The sequence below is a fragment of the Balaenoptera borealis genome, assembly GCF_965194805.1.
Source record: "Balaenoptera borealis genome assembly, chromosome: 1".
In the NCBI taxonomy this organism is placed as follows: Eukaryota; Metazoa; Chordata; class Mammalia; order Artiodactyla; family Balaenopteridae; genus Balaenoptera; species Balaenoptera borealis.
The window spans coordinates 185,018,429-185,039,773 of NC_138860.1; the positions used below are offsets into that span (position 1 = coordinate 185,018,429).

At 49.1% G+C, this 21,345-nt stretch overlaps 1 protein-coding gene and 1 long non-coding RNA gene across 2 annotated transcripts in view; one reads left to right on the top strand and one right to left on the bottom strand.

Moving 5' to 3' along the window:
• Nucleotides 1-18,123, bottom strand: part of PLOD1 (procollagen-lysine,2-oxoglutarate 5-dioxygenase 1) — a 35,057-nt gene extending 16,934 nt beyond the window's left edge. Inside the window, exons 1-4 of the mRNA XM_082381395.1 lie at nucleotides 17,929-18,123; nucleotides 11,301-11,392; nucleotides 1,421-1,554; nucleotides 809-972 (exon numbers count right to left, since the gene is read on the bottom strand). Of these exons, the coding sequence (XP_082237521.1) occupies nucleotides 809-972; nucleotides 1,421-1,554; nucleotides 11,301-11,392; nucleotides 17,929-18,004 (466 nt within the window). The 5' untranslated portion in view covers nucleotides 18,005-18,123. The remainder of the gene's footprint in view (nucleotides 1-808; nucleotides 973-1,420; nucleotides 1,555-11,300; nucleotides 11,393-17,928) is intronic.
• A 142-nt stretch (nucleotides 18,124-18,265) lies between these two features.
• Nucleotides 18,266-21,345, top strand: part of LOC309624503 — a 190,537-nt gene continuing 187,457 nt past the window's right edge. Inside the window, exons 1-2 of the long non-coding RNA XR_014241975.1 lie at nucleotides 18,266-18,995; nucleotides 19,261-19,297. This is a non-coding gene — a long non-coding RNA (uncharacterized lncRNA). The remainder of the gene's footprint in view (nucleotides 18,996-19,260; nucleotides 19,298-21,345) is intronic.

Sequence of the window (21,345 nt, forward strand, 5' to 3'; positions counted from 1 at the left end):
GCCCCTTTTCTACAGTTATCTGAGAAACTTGACCCAGAGAAGGGCAGAGGCTGAGCCAAGGTCACACAGTACAGGAGGGCTTAGAGGGTAAGGCCCACACAGCCCCCAGGCTACAGTGCAGACTGGTGAGAAGGGAAGAGAAAAAGGAGAAGGTGGGCAGCCAGGGAGGGCCCTGCCCCAGGGGACACCTCTACCCCTGGGCCAGGGCCAGGCCATCTGGACTGTGCTAACTCTCCTGGTCGATGGGGAAACGTGGTCCCTGGGGGCGGATCCCCCTTCCGTGGCTGGACAGAGGAATCCAGAATAAAATACGGATTTTATTCTCCGTGCAGTAGGAAGTCACTGAGTGATGTGTGTAGACTCGCATCTGGCTGCTGGGTGGAGAATGGACTGCAAGGGGCGAGGATGGAGGCTGGCAGAGCAGTTAGGAGACTACTGCCTATGCCAGGGGCCCCATGAGGCAGCGGCAAGGGGCGTGGACATGAGAGGGCAGATTCCAGAGATATTTTGAATTGGGAGTGATGTGACCTGCTGACGGACTACAGTGCGGGAAGGCAAGGGAGGAATCAGGGGTGACTCCCTGTTTTGCCCTGTGCAGATGGGGGGCTACTGAATGAGACAAGGAAGATTGCAGAGAAGCTGATTTAAGAGTTAAAAAATCAGGAGTTCTACTGAGGACATTCTGCATTCAGGACGTGTGAGCCATCCGCATGGGATGTCAAGCCAGGGGGGGTCCTCACCCAGGCAGCAGATGGGCCCCTCTGGAGCCTGCCCAGCCTGCCACACACTCCGCACCCGGGCTCCTCACCTCCAGAGCCCATGAACCTCTTGCCGTCAGATACCACCGGGTACTTGGCCTCCAGCCTGCGGTCTGGGTAGATGAGCTCCTCGGCAGAGAAGACCACCTGGCTCCTGGCCTGCCGGAACTTCTTCAGGAGCTCTCGGGGCCCCGAGGCAAACAGCACGTCGTAGCTGTGGCCAGAGCCGGGAGAAGACAGGGCAGGGCAGAGGTGAACAGGGAGGAGAAGGGGCGGGGGAGAGGGAGGCAGGGGCTCAGGAGGGTACAGGCAGGAGGAGACCAGGGATCAAGGCTCTCCCCCTCCTCCCACGCCAGCCCCAGGCCACATCTGGGAAATGGATCTGCCCTGTTGCCTTTGCCCCTGCCCACCACGTTTCCACCCCCTTCCTGGGCAGAGACGTGGTCCCCATAATCTGTGCCCATCTCACACTCAAAGCATAGCTCACCATACCTGGGCAGGTCCCCCCACCCATCTTTTCACCAAGAGTGGACATGGGTCTTTTCTGGGGTTCATAGACCCCTTAAAACTGCAGGCAACCTTAGCTAGAGTAACCCCCCCTCATCCCTGATGTCCTGGCAGGGCCTCATTCTAGAATATTCTTCTACCTCTCAGCTGCCTACCTGTCTGTGAAGAGAATGACCAGGTCCTCCTTGTCTGCGTGCTTCTCCAGGGCTTTCTTCAGTAGTCGAACCTTCAGCCCTCCACCTGCCGACATCTCCTTCTCCCCGTGCCAGTCCTCCCCCAGCCCCAGCGCCTGCAGAGAAAGGCCCCTTAACATGAGCTTTTGGTAAAGAAAAATCTGGCCAGCTCAATTTCCAACCCCACCTGGGCAGTGCACAGCTTTGCTTCTGTCTGTGTCCAGCACGTCCTCCCTTCCCCGTGGGAAACCATTCTAAGACATATGTGTGGCTGAGCAGGCTCCTGGTGTGGTCATGTGACCATGGCTGGCCAATCAGAGTCTCCCATCTCTCCCAGAGCCACGAGTTTGAGCATGTAACCCAAGTAGGGCCAATCAGAGTCTCCCATCTCTCCCAGAGCCACGAGTTTGAGCATGTAACCCAAGTAGGGCCTATCAGAGTCTTCCCTGGGACTGTTCTGTTAAAGGTAAGGAAAGGTTGTCTTGTTCTGCTGAGGTTGTGAAGCTGGGGCATGTGGGTCTATGGCTGGTGGTCGTCCTGCCACCATGTAGAGAGAGCATGTCTGCAAATGAAAACAAACAGGGCCTGAAGATGGAAAGACAAGGCCCTTACCATGCTGCTTGAACTCCTAGATCCAGCTATGCCTGAAGCAACCCTCTGCCTCAAGCCCCATTTACGTAAACTAATACACTTTCTTATAATGAATTTTTAAAATTTTATTTATTTAATTTGTGGTGGCCCCCAAGCTGTAAGCTTATTCAGCTTTCTGCTTTCCGGAGAACTGCTTGTCTCTTTGTTGGTATGCACTCCTGACGCTGCGGTATTGAGCGTAAAAAAGGAAAATGGCTTGCGGCCAGTTTCATTCCAGGTGCCTGCTCTGGATCTAAGAGCCCCTGGTTGTTCCCCAGAAGAAGGATGTGCTGCCCTGAGGGGGAAGTCTGTATCTCCAAAGAACGGCCCATAAGGCATGCTGACGCATAGGATAGTGGCGCATAGATAGTGATGCATAGATAGTGATGCATAGATAGTGGCGCATAGATAGTGGCGCATAGATAATGGCGACAGAATTATGTGGAAATACAAGGTTTACTGATTTGTTGCCTAGTGTTCGTTCCGTGCTGAACCTATATATACATTCATGCTCTTTGAATAAACTTGCCTTGCAACCATCAGTTGTCTTGGCCCTTCTGACCCCATACTGGTGCTTTTCAGTTCCTTACCCCTCACCGCCAGGAACTTCTAGCTTTCTGCAGCCGGTCTGCGGCAAGTGGCGCCCGAACAGGGACCTGAGTGCGTGAGGCATTTCGGAAGATTTCAGGTAAGTAGAACTCTCGAGTGAGATAGTGTGGCCACAAGAAATAATTTCGTTTTTAGGACGGTAACTCGAGAGTCAGAAGTAAAATAAAATGGGACAAAAGGGCTCTAAGGAGCGTGATTTATTTGCTCAGGTTTTGCTTTCAATGTTAAAAGCCCGTGGAACTAAGGTAACTACCTCACAACTTCTGGAATTTTTGCAATTAGTATATGATGCTTGTCCTTGGTTCCCTGAAGGAGGATCAGTGGACTTAGCAATTTGGACTCATGTAGGAGATGAGTTATCTAAATATCATGAAGCTCATGGACCATCTTCTGTTTCAGTTTCCATTTTTAGCTTGTGGAATTTAATAAGAGATTGTTTTAATCCAATTTATGATTCAGTTCCAAAAGTAACAGCTAAATCTGTAGAACATATTGCTGCAGTAGCTACTGCTCCTCCGTTGCCACCGAGGATAAAGAGTGTTAATTCACTTGATGATGATGACTTTTCTTTTGATTTAGCGGGTGAAGAAGCCAAATATGAGGCTGAAAAATATCCTGATGAAAATATTCTTCCGCGGTTACAGCAATTACATGTCTCTGTCCCTATCCCTCCTAAGCTTAGTCCTTTACAACAAGCAGTACGGGGAGCTCTTAATAGAGGGGAGGATCCTTTATTCTGCTGTCCGGTGGTGGAACGACCCAATCCTCAAAATCCACAACAAAATAATCGGGAATATCAGCCTCTCTCCTTTAAGGTTTTGAAAGATTTAAAAGCAGCCTGTGCACAATATGGGCCTATAGCCCCTTTCACTATTACTATGTTGGATACTATTGCAACAGAAGCATTGCCTCCAGCAGACTGGAAATCTATTGCTCGTGCTTGTCTCACTGGTGGCGACTATTTACTTTGGAAATCAGAATATTATGAAAAGGCTGCTGAACAAGCTGAAAGAAATACTGCACATAATGTGCTAGTAAATTATGAGATGTTGATTGGGGAAGGACAACATCAGTTATTACAGGATCAATTAGCTTTCCCTTTTGTGGCTTATGCTCAGATCAATCATATAGCTCTACATGCATGGAAACATTTACCTGCCTCCACTAGGACTGAAGACCTTGCTAAAATAAGGCAAGGGGCAGATGAACCTTATGCTGATTTTGTGGCTAGATTATTACAGGCTGTTAATAGAATTATATCTGATGGTCCTTCTGGAGCAATTATCGTCAAACAATTGGCTTTCGAAAATGCTAATAATATTTGTCAAGCAGCTATACGTCCATGGAAAAGGAAAGGAAATTTAGAGGATTATATTCGAGTTTGTTCTGATATTGGATCATCTTACTTACAGGGAGCAGCTATAGCTGCAGCCCTAACTAAGGCAGGATTTGGGCCAAATGCTAAAAGTAAAAACTGTTTTAAATGTGGGAAGCCAGGTCATTTTGCAAAAAATTGTACTGCTGATACTCCTAATATGCCTATCGTAAATTCTGTGCCTCAAGGTAAATCTCCTCCTCCCACAATTTGTCCCCGATGCCAAAGAGGACGGCATTGGGCTAAAGAATGTCGATCAGTGACTCATAAAGATGGAACTCCCTTGTCGGGAAACTTCCGGAGGGGCCTGCTCCGGCCCCATCAAACAATTGGAGCAATGTCAATAATCCCCTCACAACCTTCTCTACCGCCTCCAGCTCAGACCTTTGTTCCTCAGGGAATGGAATCTCCTCCCTTCAAAGGGCCACGCCAAATAGTGCAGGACTGGACCTCTGTGCCTCCACCCAATTCTTATTAACCTCGGATATGGGACCCCAAGCCCTTCCTACGGGAACTTTTGGGCCTTTACCCCAGGGAACGGTTGGTATAATCCTTGGAAGAAGTAGTATGTCTATGAAAGGCTTAACTATTATTCCTGGGGTGATTGATGCTGATTATGAAGGGGAATTAAAGGTTATGGTTCAAACATCAAAAGGATCTTTTCTTATCACGCCCGGTATGCGAATAGCTCAGCTTCTATTAATTCCATTCATGCCAGAAGGAAAAATTTTACAATATAACAAAAGAGGAACTGGGGCTTTCGGTTCCTCTGATGCAGTTTACTGGATTCAACAAATTGGTAGGGAAAGACCACAATTGGTATTAAAAATAAATGGAAGGCCTTTTTCTGGGTTATTAGATACTGGTGCTGATGTTTCTGTTATTTCGTTTATACATTGGCCAAAAAATTGGCCCGTGCACCAAACCATTACACAGTTGCAAGGTATTGGCCAATCTAATTCTCCACAACAAAGTTCGCAATACCTACATTGGCAGGATGCTGAAGGTAATCAAGGAATATTCAAACCCTACGTATTGCCTGGATTGCCAGTTAACCTTTGGGGAAGAGATATATTACAACAAATGGGAATCCTATTGCTTAGTCCCAACCCTACTGTAACTAATATATTGTTAAATCAAGGGTATGATCCTAGGAATGGTTTGGGAAAAAATCAACAGGGAAATAAACTACCCTTACAGACTGATAATAAACGGGATAAAACAGGCTTGGGTTTTTTCTAGGGGCCTTGGATTCTCCTCCACCACATGCTGACCCTATAACTTGGATTTCTGATAATCCTGTCTGGGTGGACCAATGGCCCCTTTCTAAGGAGAAATTAATGGCGGCTCATAATATAATTAATGAACAGCTTGCTTTGGGCAGACTAGAAAAGTCTAATAGCCCTTGGAATACTCCTATATTTGTTATAAAGAAAAAATCGGGAAAATATCGTTTATTGCAAGATTTACGTGCTGTTAATCAAACTATGGTAATTATGGGAGCTCTGCAACCAGGTTTGCCTTCTCCTGCAGCCATACCTAAAAATTATATGATTATTATTATTGATCTTAAGGATTGCTTTTTTACTATTCCTCTATTTCCGGCTGATAAGTTGCGATTTGCTTTTAGCTTACCCTCTTTAAATTTTATAGAACCTATGCAACGTTATCAATGGAAAATGCTGCCTCAGGGTATGGCTAATAGTCCTACTTTATGTCAACAGTTTGTAGCTCAAGTTATTGCCCCTATTCGTAAACAGTCCCCTCAGATATATTTTATTCATTATATGGATGACTTATTACTTGCTTATTCTGATAAACATATTTTACTTAAGGCTTATAATTCCCTTCAAAGTCATTTGTCACGATCAGGACTAGTCATTGCTGCTGACAAAGTACAGATGAACCCACCTTTCTCATATCTTGGTAAGTATATCACAAATTATAATATTACACCTCAGAAGATAGAGATACAGACTGACGTTCTTAAAACTTTAAATGATTTTCAAAAGTTATTAGGAGATATTAATTGGCTGCGACCTTCTTTAAAATTAACTACGGGTCAATTACAGCCTCTTTTTAATATCCTAAAGGGAAGTCCTGATCCTTCTTCCCCTCGTATTTTAACTTCTGAAGCTCAACAAGCACTCAAGCTTGTAAACAAAGCAATACAATCTGCTCAGCCAACTAGAATTGAGCCTTCTTTACCTATACTATTAATAATCTGTGCTACGTCACATACCCCTACCGCCTTATTATGGCAAGAAACAGGAATTCTTGAATGGATTCATATGAAAAATACGCCTAATAAAGTCATTACACCTTATTATGAGTTAATAGCAACCCTTGTTCAATTGGGTCGTAGAAGAAATATTCAGTTGGTAGGATATGAACCAAATTCTATTATTATACCTTATACTACTTATCAATATTCTTGGCTATTATTTGTCTCTGATTTTTGGGCTCTTGCTTTTGCTGGATATTCAGGAATTATTGATAATCATTATCCTTCTAATAAGCTCCTTCATTTTGCTACTCAACATCTATTTATTTTTCCTAAAACTATCTGTTCAACTCCTATTCTCAATGCCCCAAATGTTTTTACTGATGGTTCTGCCAATGGCATCGCTGTGGTTATTTCTGATGACTTCATAAAGAACAAACAGATCATACCTCTGCCCAACGAGTTAAATTACATGCGATTTCCTTGGCTTTTCAAATCTTTTCACATTGTTCTTTTAATCTCTATACAGATAGCCATTATTTGGTTACTATTTTGCGTAACATAGAAACTGCTATAATTGGCAATACTGTTGATTCTCAATTGTTTCAGACTTTCTTTCAACTACAAAAGATTATTCGTCAGCATAACTTTCCTGTAGCCATATTACATATTCGAGCCCATTCAGGTCTCCCTGGCCCATTGTCTTTGGGAAATCAATTGGCTGACGAAAATACAAAGATTATAGCCTTAAGTTTATCTCAACCTCAGGATCTTGCTACTCAATCACATAATTTACATCATCAATCTGCTGCTATGCTTCAAAAACAATTCTCTATTTCTAGAGAAACAGCCCGATACATTGTTAAGTCCTGCTCTAAATGTTTACCCCACCTTCCTGTTCCACAATTTGGAGTCAATCCTCGGGGTTTACTCCCTCATCATCTTTGGCAAATGGATGTTACTCATATTCCCTCTTTTGGTAAATTACAATTTGTTCATGTAACTGTTGATACTTACTCTAATTTTATATGTGCTACGCCTTTGGCTGGGGAATCTACTAAATATGTAATTACTCATTTATTTCATTGTTTTGCATCTATGGGAATTCCTAAAGCTTTAAAAACAGATAATGCTCCAGGATATACGAGTAAAGCTTTTGCCAATTTTTGTGCAACTTTCCATATTTCACATAAAACAGGCATTCCCTACAATCCTCAGGGTCAAGGTATTGTAGAACGTGCCAACCAACAATTAAAAATTACATTACAAAAAATAAAAAAGGGGGAATATGATAGATCTCCTCAGATTATGCTTAATCATGCTTTATTTATTTTAAATTTTTTAACTTTAGATGCATTTAGTCACACGCCTTATGAACGATTGTTTACAGGTCTTTCTGGAACCCCTCCTGAAAAAGCGCTTGTTAAATGGAAAGATCCCATGACTAACCTTTGGCATGGACCAGACCCTGTTTTAGTATGGGGCCGAGGCCATGTTTGTGTTTTCCCTAGGGAGGCAGACTCTCCTCGGTGGCTCCCGGAGCGCTTGGTTCGACATTATCATGCCATCACCAATAAACACCCTGACTCGAAGAATGCGTCGCCTGAGGCTCTCGCAATCGACCACAGCACACCCCAACCGGTTCCCCCGGCGGACGAGAAGAATGCGGCGACGGAGTAGGAGACAACTTGTCAGGGAGGCGAGGGGAGATCGAAATCAAATTACTTGGTATCAATTGCAATGTTTAGTATTTCAAGCACGTAGGATTATGGAGGAGAGTGCTCATCCTCGCTCTCCTCTTACCTTTTTTTTAGCCATGATAGCTGTATTGGCAGCCCCACCTATAGAGGCTAAATCTTATTGGGCTTATGTACCCGATCCTCCTTTATTACAACCTGTTACATGGTCTGAAGCTGACCTTCCAATTTTCTATAATGATTCTACTTTTGGAAGAGTGCTAGGAAATTTGCCTATTACTAATACTTCTGTTAACTACTCTAATTGGTTTAATACTCCCCCTGTTTGTTTAAGTCCTATGAGTACCAATTCTGGTTGTGTTAAGGCTGTTGCTTTAGAACATGCTATTTCTTACCAAACCACTGTAAATTCTCAATTTTTTACTCATTTACGTAAAAATTATAAAGCTGTGGGATCTAATATTTGTCTTCCTTGCAAACAGACTGTTCCTAGACGAGAAGATTTATCCACCTTTGTATTTTGGTATAAGGATAACGTTCCCATTCACATGAATGCTAGAGTAACTAAGCTTGCTTCTAATACTTCGTTGGATCATTCTCTATGCATATATCGCTTGAGGATTGAAGATACTGGACATTATTTGTGTATTGAAACTACCATAGGTAATCAAGGGACGTTATTAGCTGGACATCAAATTACGGTCGTAAAGACTGTCACAGGACTACAATTTCCTGCTTTTATGGCTTCTGAATTCCCGCAGTTTGATTTTCCTGTTTGTAATGATACATGGACTAAAGCCTCTGTCTGGTGTACTTTAGATTATGATAATGGCACCATACTAGTTTCTTCTGTCCCCGTTAATAATAACAGCCTTGTTTTTTACAAGCAATGGGAATTCTGGAAACTTGCCTTATCCTTTTCTTATAGACCGGTGATTACTTGCGTCGCTCCTCCTTATGCTTTATTGATTGGAGATTTAATTGTAAAAAACACTATGAATCCTATAGGTTATAATATTACTTGTGTTAATTGTATCTTTAGTAGTTGTGTTTTGCCCGTTAAAGGATCTACATCTGTTATGATTATGAAGCAACCTTCTTATATAATGTTACCTGTTAATTTGTCTGAACCATGGTATCATAACACTGGCGTGCAAGCCTGGCTGGAATTGACTGAAGCATTAAAACGACCAAAGAGATTTATTGGTGTTCTAATATGTGCAATCCTAGCCTTAGCAGCTTTAACTGCTACTGCGGCCACTGCTGGGATTGCTCTTTCACAAACTATTCACCAGGCTCATTATGTTAATCAGTTATCTAAAAATATTAGTGTAGCATTAGCCCTACAAAGTCATATTGATACCCAACTAAAAACGGAAGTAGATGAATTAAAAAATGTTCTAATAGGAATAGGGGATCAAGTTATGGCTTTAAAATTAAAAATGCGTTTGATTTGTCATGCCAAATATACCTGGATTTGTGTAACTCAACATTTATATAATGATTCACAATGGGATTGGGAAAAAGTAAAAATGCATATATTAAGTGTATGGACTGATGGACACATTAGCCTTGATATTCAAAAGTTAAATGCCGAAATACAAGCTATTCAAGAGGCCCACCTGGACGAAGATGGACCCCAGAATTTGATTCAAGGATTATTAGATCAACTACAAGGGCTAAATCCGATACAATGGATTCATGGAGGGCTCTCAGGCCTGATATCAATTGGTGTACTACTTTTATTGGTGATCGATTTATTACCTTGTGTTGTTAGATTTGTAATGGGGCCCTTCGCTGTCTTGCGTCAGGATGTTCATGGCTTAAAACTACATTATCAAGCTTTAAAAAATAATAAAAAAGGGGGAAATGTGGTGGCCCCCAAGCTGTAAGCTTATTCAGCTTTCTGCTTTCCGGAGAACTGCTTGTCTCTTTCTTGGTATGCACTCCTGACGCTGCGGTATTGAGCGTAAAAAAGGAAAATGGCTTGCGGCCAGTTTCGTTCCAGGTGCCTGCTCTGGATCTAAGAGCCCCTGGTTGTTCCCCAGAAGAAGGACGTGCTGCCCTGAGGGGGAAGTCTGTATCTCCAAAGAACGGCCCATAAGGCATGCTGACGCATAGATAGTGGCGCATAGATAGTGGCGCATAGATAGTGGCGCATAGATAGTGGCGCATAGATAGTGGCGCATAGATAGTGGCGCATAGATAGTGGCGCATAGATAGTGGCGCATAGATAGTGGCGCATAGATAGTGGCGACAGAATTATGTGGAAATACAAGGTTTACTGATTTGTTGCCTAGTGTTCGTTCAGTGCTGAACCTATATATACATTCATGCTCTTTGAATAAACTTGCCTTGCAACCATCAGTTGTCTTGGCCCTTCTGACCCCATACTGGTGCTTTTCAGTTCCTTACCCCTCACCGCCAGGAACTTCTAGCTTTCTGCAGCCGGTCTGCGGCATTAATTTATTTATTTTTGGCTGCGTTGGGTCTTTGTTCCTGCGCACGGGCTTTCTCTAGTTGTGGCGAGCGGGGGCTACTCTTCATTGCGGTGCGCGGGCTTCTCATTGCAGTGGCTTCTCTTGTTGCGAAGCATGGGCTCTAGGTGCACAGGCTCCAGTAGTTGTGGCGCACGGGCTTAGTCGCTCCGCGACATGTGGGATCTTCCTGGACTAGGGCTCGAACCCCTGTCCCGTACATTGGCAGGCGAATTCTTAACCACTGCGCCACCAGGGAAGCCACAAACTAATACACTTTCTTTCTGGCTTAAAGCCACTAGACTGCAAGCTGTGTAGGCAGGGCCCTGGTCTGCCTCGTCCATCATTCTGTCCCCAGTGCCAACCACGGTACCTGACACAAGGAGGCACTCAGCACACTCAGTGAAATGGAGAAATCTCTCCCTGCAGGGCTCAGCCCCACAGACTGCAAGCACAGGACATGAAATCCATGCCACTGATGGACATGGCGTTAGCTTGTGTTTCTTTACAGCAGTGTTTATACAGGTAAGATATCCAGATGAGGGCATCCCCAAATCACCTGGGAGGCCTTGTGGAAATGCTGATCCCCAGGCCCTACTCTCTAAACTAGCCACAGGTCCCCCGGTGAGCCTTATGCACTAACATGAGCACTCCCACATACCTCTCGAGTCTCACCTTCCACACACCCTCTATCTCCAGCACCTCCTAGACTTTGCTTATGTTCTTCCCATCTTACTTTTCCAGAAGATTTCCCTTTGGGCCCAAGTCAGTCTGGGAAAGGCAGACATCCAGCTCCTGGACTCTCCCACCACCCATCGGCTATCTCTGACCCACCTGGGGAGCCCCTTACCTGGATCTTGTAGCTGAAGAACTGGGCTGAGCGCTTGAAGCGTCGGAACCCCTCGGTCTCCTTTGTGGCCACTGTGAGGACCAAAAGGTTGTCTAGGGATAGAGAAGGGAATGAAGGATGAAGAGAGGTGACAGCAGGAGTGGATGACCGTGCCCAGCGGGATGTGTCAAATCCCACAGGATGTATCTTCATGTCAACCCATTATAGACAAGGGCCCAGGGCCCAGGTAGGAAGAGACACACCTAAGATCACTCAGCTGGTTAATGACAGACCTGGGACATAACCTGCGTCTCCCAATTCTCCTTCAGGGCTCCATTCATCTGGTAACTGACCAATGCGGCAGGAAGTACCCAGAGCAGAGGTGTCTGCACCTCGCATTGTGAGACTGGGTCTCTCTGGATTTAGGAGCAGAGGAAGGGATTCGCTCTGAATGCTGAACAACAGGAGGACCTCTCTGGCCAATATCAGACATTAGCCTGGCAACAATCACAGCTCTCCATGCCCGCACTCAGGGCAGACATTGCTAATCAATCCCAACAGACTTTCTTGCTGAGCCTCACTTGGCCTTGGATTCTCCCAACACTGTGAGAACCAATAAGAGCTGGCCTGCAGTGGAAACTGACTTGAAATCCTGGCCTTTGGCCAGAGCGGCTATGCTACCTTTTTAACGAGGGACCTCTCTGAGCTCTGTAGTGTGGCTTCGCCTCTGCAACAGAACCTGCTGGAAACACTCCCAGATGCCATCTCTGGGAGCCCTGAAGAAGCCCCTCCCAGACCATACTTTGAGGCTGTGTTCTATGAGAAGTGAAGGCTCTGGGAGTCCCCTGGTGGCCTAGTGGTTAGGATTTCGGGCTTTCACTGCTGAGGCCCTGGTTCAATCCCTGGTCGGGGACCTGAGATCCCACAAGCCACGCTGCACAGGAGAGGAAAAAAAAAAATTCCCTGTAGCTGGCCTGGTTAGGCTCCTAGCTCTGCTCCTCACCAACTGTGTGACCTTGGGCAAGTCCTTGACCCTTCTGAGCTGGTTTCCCCCTTGTAAAATAGGGATAGTAGTAGTACCTACTTCCCAGGGCTGCTGGACTAATTAAATGAGATCAGGCCTGTAAAATCCTTGTTGGGATGCTGGCACACACTAAGCTATTATTGGTGCTTATTACTGAGAGGCAAACGCCTTGCTCTGGCATTCAAGGCCCCCATTGATTGGCCTGGTGACACACTCATTCCCTCCATTGAGTGGGCCCTCCTCCTGGCTGGGCTCCTCCCTCCTGCCAGGGCTCCTCCCTCCTGCCAGGGCTCCCTCTCTCTGCTCTTTCTCTAACCTTCCTCCAGGTCCCAGGGCCAGTGACACTTCTTCCCTGCCACCACCTCTATGAAGCCTTCTTGGATTTCTCCTGACCTCTCTCTGGGCAGAGGGCAGGACCCCACTTTGCAGCGCCCATCATTGTTTCACTGGGTGAGCCTTACTTCCCTGGGGTCCAGGTCTTAACACTTTTCTGGGTGAACAGACTCACCAAGTGGCCAGGCCAGCACAGGCAGGTAAGGCCCTCCCACCTCGACCTCCCCAGGAAGTCAGGAGGAGCCTGGGGTAAAAGAACAAAGGAGTCCAGCCTGACAGAGCTGGCTGAGCCGAGGGGCAGGCTGCTGGTCCCAGAGCAAGGGGTTGGTGCCAGGTGGCCCAGCCAGGATTGGCAAGAATCCGCTGTGGGTGGGTCCAGAGACCTGGGGCAGAAGCGGGTGGATTCACTAGGCAGATGTGGAGAGGGGAGGCCTCACCATCTGACCCTGGGGTCCAGGAAAGAGGGGTGCTGCTCACACTTGGGGAAGGGCTCCCCCCAACTCCTGCCAGGATGGTTAAGTCTGCCCTCAGGCAAGGAGAGCCAGAGCCCCAGCTCTGAGGCCCTCTTGTCGACAACAGGGGCTGCTGGGGACAGGAAGAGTGTCACATTTCATGGATGGAAAAAGCCAGCGTGTGTATCTATGTGAAATTCTGGATTCTCCATTGGACCAGGGCTCCTGAAGTCAGGAAGTGGGGGAGGGGAAGTGAGGAACCCAAGACTCAGACACGGTAACCTGCCCAAGGGAGCCATGAAGTGGCAGCACCATGATTTGGACACAGATACCTGGACCCAGAATCCCCTCTCTTAACCTCTGCACGCACCGCTCAGGCCTGAGACGTGGCCAGGCGTCCGTCTCCATCTGTCTAATGAGACTAACCAGCTCAGGCCATGCTGGACCCTCCCCACACGCCCCCTTCCTCCTGCCCAGCCTGTCTCCGCTCAGTTTTCCTGCCAGGTGCTTGCAATGGCGCCTTAACAAATCCTGGGTTCCTTGGGCAACACAACGCCCACTCTCCTAGCCAAGGACCCCACAAAATCCCCCAGCGCAGAGGGCCCCAAACCTGCCTGCATATCAGCATCACAAGGGAGGTTGTGAAATCCACACTCTTGGGCCCCAGGACCAGAGATCTGAGATGGACCCAGGAGTCTGGATTTGTCCTACATTTCCCTGGTAATTTCTGATGTCAGCCACATTTAGAAACCGCTGGTCCAACACATCCCTTGGTCCTCCGACCCTAGGCTCCAATGCAGGGGCCTGGGAGGTGGTTCACAGCAAGAGAACGCAAGGCAGGTCCCTCCCGTAAGGGACCCTGGCATCACCCCTCAACACCCCCATGAAACTGCCTCGCTGAACCCAGCCGGCACCGCATTCCTTTGTCCTGCCTGCAAAACTTGCTCCTTCCCCTGAAAAGGCCCCAGGCCACTTCCTCCAGGAAGCCCTCCTCAATCTCATCCCCTTACCCAGTCAGTCCTTGGCCCGTCTCCGTGTGCACAGCAGGTGAAGTACCAGTACAAACTTGCTCCTCCCTTTGCCAGGCCAGGCCCACGTCTCTATTTCCTTGGTGTCCCTCCCCCTCCCCAGGACTCGGACTGAGTGTGACTTGGGCCTCAGGTGCAGTGTCTGGCCTTCAGGAGCCCTGTGGAGATGATTAGTAACCGCTAGCACTGTTGAGCCTTTTCTAGATGCCATGCACCTCATGAAGCGTGTTACATTCATTATCAAATTTAACCATCAACACCCTGTGCGGTAGGTGATATTTTTACCCCCGCTTCTACAGGTGAGGAAACTGAGGCACAGAGAGGCTATATAACCTCGAGGTCACAGGACCTCGAAGTGAGAAGGAAATGAGCTGGAATTCCAAATGCCCATGCCCTTCACCGCACTGCTTCCCCGTCCAACATCCCAGAATGCTGGGAATCCCAGCTGTAGACTGAATCCAGCATTTCCAGCCACCTTCTCTCAGACCTCCCCAGTGTGGGCACCCGCTCCAGTCACTGGGTGAGGTCTCTTCCCAACTCACTGCACAGCCAGAGCTCTGGGCAGCCTACAGGGTGACAACGTGGCCCAGGGCCCCGCCCACGGCCACCTGCTTTCTGTCTGGTCCAGCCAGCTGCCTTGGGCTGAGGCCAGGGCCCACGTGAGGCCCGACATACAGGGCTCTTGGTCCCCCTGACCTGCTGCTCAAAGTCCAGCAGTGGTTTCCCCAGATGGATGACCCATGATCCAGGGTCAGCAGAGACAAACCAGAGAGCAGAGTGGAGTGGCAAACTGCCACAGATTGCTGGGAGAGTAACTTAGCCTCTCTGTGCCTCTGTTTTCTTATCTGTAAAATGGGAGTAATAACAGTAGTACCAGGGAATTCCTTGGCGGTCCAGGAGTGGTTAGGACTCTGCGCTTTTACTGACAAGGGCCCGGGTTCAATCCCTGGTCGGGGAACTAAAGTGCTGCCCTGGAGGGCAGGGATGGAGAGGAGCTGCGTTCCTGAGAGTGAGAATGATGGGGAGTCGGGGGGGTGGGGCACGGGGTCCTTGTGGGGAGTGCAGACATCTCTCTGGGATCCTAAGAGAAGGCTGAGGACTCAGGCCCTGTTCGGCTGTGCTCCTTCAGATGCCACCTCCTCTCCCCAAGCAGTGTCGGTCCAGGCAAGGGGGTGGATGGTCAGTGTGTGGCCTTGGCTCCCAAGGCACGGTCATGACACACCCAGTCTGCTCTCTGGGGAGGTGGGAATGAATGAAGCTCCTCTCCCATCCCCCACACCCATCTGGGGCTGGAACGGAAGCCAGGAGATGGGGATTCCCAGGGCTGGAGCCAACCCTGCCTCTTCCCCAGGTCTGGCCTCCCACTCATTTCTGCCACCTCAGGTCTCCTCACACTCCCCCGCCCTGACACACACACAACCAGCTGGGTCTGCCTGCTTCTCCATTTCCTGCGGCGGAACAGCACGACCTGAAGCTCCCACCCAAGCCCAGCCGGCATCCCTGGAGTCTCAGATCTCAGCGGCCATCGGGCTCAGGCCGGTCCTTCCCTCTCCGTGGCCAGATGAAGGCCTGCAGGGAAAGGCATGGGCCCAGGGAGAGAGGGGGGCTCAGCTAGAAGCAACTACAAAAAGAAGGACGGACCATGTTGCACCTGGACTCTCCCGCCCCCTCAGCTCTGTGCAAATTTGCTTGCTCGGATGCTGCTTTGTTGAAGGCCTTTTTCTGTCCCCCACATCAGTCTGGGGGCCCCCCAGGGCAGGGCACTGACGCCAGTGGGCAGCTTGGGCAAGGCCTGTAGGAAAAACTACCATCCTATGCTGCCTCTTTGGCCAGCAGGCTGAGGGGTCCCAACCACCTGGGTCTGGGACAGTTGGGCAGACTTCCCCAGGAAGCATCTGCCGGCAACACCTGCCCCCCCATCTGGAGGTAGGGGTCAGCAGGAATGGGCAGAGGGTCTGAGTCCCACCCAGTGATGCCACTTCCAATCAGCTGTGGCAACCTGAGACCAGGTGTTTAACCGTTTAGGGTCTCAGGCTTCCTATCTGCAAAATGAGGCCAACGATTCCTTATGTATCAAAAGGGTCTGAATGGAGCAAGGGAAGCCCAGGGCCTCAAACTTGAGAGCGGCCTGACTTTCGCCACATGCCTGGGGACCCGCTTACTATCTACTAGGTACTTTACCTGGATTATCTCAGCAACACCCTGAATCCTGTACCCTCTGTGGGGGCTGCCTTGTGTCTCCTCTGTCCCCTCCCATCGCCTGCTAGGGGTCAGGGCACCCGAAGCCTTGTCATCAGTTTGGTCCCTCCAACTCACCTCCCTGGGCTTCATCACCTCCCTGGGCAGCTGGAGTTTCTCTCCTGGCATGGTCTGGGGTGGAGGGAGCCTACATCAGCAGAAGCAGAGGGAAGAGAGGCCCAGGGGGAAAAAAGGCCAGCAACTGGACCCAGGCCACAGGACCTTTGCACACACCACCAGCCCAGCCCTGTGCTTAGCACCTCCCTCGCTGGATTTTTTGACCTGTCTTACTGCCCTGCTGGGATACTCCGGGAAAGCTGGCAGCGCTGGGCCAAGAAAGAAAATGCGTTTATGGGCTGGGCATTGAGCTGAACTCTCACCAACAGGCCACATCCCACGGAATCCTTGTCAAGAGCTCTAGGACAGAGGTATCATCACGCCTGTTTTGCAGGCTAGAACACCAAGCCTCATGGAGATTAAGCACCACTGCTTTACCACGGGAGACGCATGGCCTTGGGCAGAACCTGGCACAAAGGAAGTACTCAAGAAATGGTGGTTCCCATCCCTTTTCCTGGCCCAAGGGTCTGCTAAACTACCATCCTGCCCCACTCTGGTTCCCAGTTTCTCTAGAAGAGTGGGCCAAGGGGAACGGGGGATGATGGAGGGTGTGGTCAGTCTGGCTCTGCTTCGCTGGGACTGCCAGCGGTCTGTGTCCTCCTGGGGCTCTCAGATGCTGACCGGGCGGCCCTGCAGGTGGTCCAGGGAGGGCTGGGGAGGAGAGTAGCACCCGCTCAGGATAGTGGGACACACTTTGAAATCCAATCTGCCTTGGGGTTGTAGAAAAAGCACTAGACCCGGAGTCCAGCAGATCTGAGACCCACCACGCCAAAGCTGGATCCCCCTGGGAAGTCACTACGCCTGTCTGGGCCTCAGTTTCCTCATGTGCAACCCGGAGAGAGCAAGACCCACCTGGGAGGGGCAGAGCAGACCACTGAGGACACGGGTGAAAGTACAAACGGTTCTGTGATGTGAGCCACCCCTTCTGTCCCCCACCCCGCCCAGGTGCCCCTCGCTCCATAGTTATGAGGCCTAGGTGTGAATCCTGATTTCAAAGCCCACAAGCGGTGTGACCTTGGGCAACTGAATCAACTCTGGAGCCTCAGTTTGCCCAGCTGGAAAATGGAAATGATAGAAGGATGCACTTCCAAAGGTTAGGATCCTGCTTAATTGACGTCTGACTCATAGCCAGTGCTCCACAAAGGTAGTTATGGTCCTTATTATTGTGAGTGCTATTATTATTTGACCCTCTGGGTACTGAACGGGACTTGGGCCGTTCCTCCCCTCCAGCTGCCCGAAAGTGGGAAACGCAACCCTAAGAGGGGAAGTGCCTTGTCCAAGTCACCACTGATTCAGTGGACAACTGGCCTGAACCCAGAACCCCTCGGAAGCCCAGGCCTCCCCTACAGGCCGGTCCTAACGGAGGCAGCCCCCAGACCAGCCCACCTGCCCCCATCCCCCCCACCCCACCTCCGGCCCCGGATCCCCCCCTCCCGCCCCCGGCCCGGAGCCCTCACCCTCCGGCTTGGCATCACCCTTCGTTTCGACCAGGAGCAGCCAGCCCAGCGGGGCCAGGAGCAGCTGGAGCCGCATGGTCCGGGTCTGGGAACGTCCGGCGTGTCCAGCGGCGCTCGCTCGCAGGCTGGAAACTTCCCGACGGGGCCGGCGATCCCGCTGCCACGCACTGGGCCCGCCCCGGGGGCGGTGTCGCGCCGCGCTGCCGGGGGGAAGGGTTTCCTGCAGACTCGCCCGAACCCGCGGCCTCTCCGAGTCCGGGCAGCTCCCTGCGGGCCCGTCCCTGCGGCTCCCGGGTCCTTCCGCCGCCGTCCTCCTCCCTCCCTTCTCCGGGGGCTTCACTCCGACCGGAAAGAGGAGGGGAGACGGGGGCGAGGCAACAATTTCTATACCCCGGACCCCGCGCCAAGCCTTGATGGTATCAATAAACGTTAAGCCTCGGTTTCCTCTCTGGAAAGTGGGGTTTATAATGGTATCTATGCGTTGGGCCTTGCACGGGTTAATGACATTGTTACCTGCAGTGCCCTTAGAACAGCCCCTTGATAAGCCCTCAGTAAATCTCAGCTATTCAGATTTCATTCGCCCTCGTCCAAAGCCTTGGGCGTGAGGGTCTGAGCCTGGAGCGGGCGAGGCCTGGCAGGAATGTGTTCAGAGGCATCCAAACGCCTGCCGAGACCCTCCTGGCTGCTGCAAGTGCAGAAAGCGCATCACCGCCCCGCAAAAAGGGACTCACTTAATCTGCCTTTTTGTCCCTGGGAGGCAAAGGGAACCTCTGAGACAAGGAAGGTCTTGTTCCTGAGGTCACATTGTTGAATGAATGGATGAATGAATGAATGAGAGAGAGAGAGAAGAAAGTGAGGGAGGGAGGGAAGGAGGGATGAAGGAAGGAAGGAAGAAAGAAGTTGTTTAGGGTCTCTTCACAGATGTGGGTCTTCAAAAAACAAATCAAGGGTTTCTAGAACAAGGGTTCCTGGAGCAGATGTCAGCTAGAGGCAGCCATCTCTGGGAAAACAACAACAACAATTTTCATCCTTGGAAGAGACCCTCAAAGGGAGATCCTTCCCAGCAGGTTAGGCTCCAGAGGAGTGGGTAGTGGGTACAACCCTGGGTGGGCAGGGGGTTCCCCACTCGCAGGGGGAAAGGGCAGAGGGAGGAGGAATGTCATGATTATCAATGAACAACATAAAGCAGCCCACGCTAGGTCCTGGGGAAAAGAGAAATCAGCAGTACTCTTAAGACTGCTTCAGCCAGGGTAATGCACTACTGACATGATGTTACATGGGAAAAGCAGTATATACTGTATGACCCCACTCAGCAAAAATATATCCTTACAGATACAATGCATAGAGATGATGCTAAAAGAAAATGACAGCCAAATATTTACAGTCATTATTTCCAACTTGTGGGAATGTGTGTGTGTGTGTTATTGCCAGGTAGTTTTTATTTTCTTATTTATATTTTTCATTGTTTTTACAATCATTTTACAATGAATATATACTATTTGTTCAATCCAAACAAAGCCAACACATGTTCTTTTTAGTTGATAGGTACAATGCCTGGGAACCTGGGAAATGATCTCACTGAACAGAGATTTACTCATGGTAAAGATGGTAGAAGTAAGGCCCAGGGGGACCCAACAGCAAGCTTAAATTCGAAAGGCAAGTAAAGGGAAGAGGCATGAGTGCAATCCAGGGCCTCTGCCACCCAGCTGGGACCTGGGACCTAGGGCGGGGTGTTTCTGCAGCTGGGGACAGGACATGGTGCCAGAATCCACCGGATGTTTTTGAATTCAGGAGGATGCAGACTGAAATTCCAGCTCCTTTGAGGAGGAAATGGAGGGATAAGCAGAGGGGAAGAGAAGGAGCATGTGTTGACTGGCTCAATTTTCAAAGCTCTGGCTTATGCCAAGTTCCCCACAGCCCTGCCAGTTAGGTAGTATTGCCCCCATTTGTGAAATAAGGAAACCGGGGCTCAGAGATGTGAAGCAACTTCCTCGAAGTCACACAGCTGATGGGGGACCACAGTAAGGGAGGCGACTTTGGAAACCGGCTCTAACTTCCCTTTTGCTCGGGCCCAAGGAGAACCTCAATGGTGACATACTATGGACGGAAAAAAATCCTTGGGCAGTGGAGTTCCCAGAGTCATTGCAAAATCAGGAGGGGGAATCAATCTTGGAGGCTGCTGGCCTCCCCTGGAGAAAGGATTCACCCTGGTGAAGCCTGCCTGCCACCCTTCACCAAAGTGCTGGAACTTGAACTCGGTCCAAGCTTCATCCAAAAGGAGGACTTGTCTCTTTAACCAGGGGTGGCTGCTGCCTAGATGTTACTCAGGTTACGTGCTGCACGTGTTGTGCACAGTTAAAGGCACAGGACTCTGCTTTTCTGGGAAGCAGAAAGGATAGCTGGACTGGAGGGTAGTGGTCTGGTGCCACAAGGGGCTTTTCTCCCTTTCATCCTCTGCTTTTCTCCATTTTTACCATTTCCTTTCTTGACCCGAGGAAGCGCGATGGCCTCAGTGGACAGCCACGTTCTGTGCTGCCAGCCGATTCTCAGCCTCCTCCACCTTTACACCCATCAGCTAGTCCCACTGGCACCTACCCCCTTTGATGATGATGATAATAATAATAATAATGGAATTTCCAAGCTGTTCCCTTAAATGAAAAAAGCAATATGCAAGAGTATATAATATGCTACGATTTCTGTGAAGGGAAAAATATAGGTCTCTGTCTATATGGCTATATATTTGTAAGTGAATAGAATTTCTGGAAGAGCATCCAAGGAACAGGAAGCAGTGGTTGCATCTGGGAAGAGGAACTGACTAGCTGGGGCTCCAGGAAAGAGGAAGACTTAATGGCCGCTCTTCCCCCTTTCGTATAGGTTGAATTTTGTGTCATGTACATGTGTTTCCTGTTTCCTAGTAAAGATAAATTAAATAATGAATGGTTATTTTAAGCCAGGCAGTATGCTAAATGTTTAACTTGTTTATCTAACTTAAGTCTCAGAGCAATCCTACTCTGTCTCATGATCCCCATTTTATGGATGGAGAAACCAAGGCCCAAGGAAGTTAGCTGACTTGCTAGCAAGCGGCAAGGCCAAGATTCAAAACCCCAGCAGCCTCACGCCAGTGTCCTTACTCTTGACCTCCTGGCTTTGTTGTGGCTGTGTTGCTGATCGTGGGCTGTGATTCCCTCCCCTGGGGCGTTTGAGAGTGGTAAGGGAGTTAAGAGCACCAGCATGAGACTTCTCTTTAACGTAGGAATCGACTTCCAGGAATTGCTCCCCCAGAAGCAGTCTCAGAAGTAGGCCAAGGTATATGTCTATTACACAGACATTCGTAATAGGGAAAAATAATTATGTGGGTTTACATTTACTGTGTACTTACCCCATGTCATGCACCTTGCTTGCTTTGCCTGTATTAAC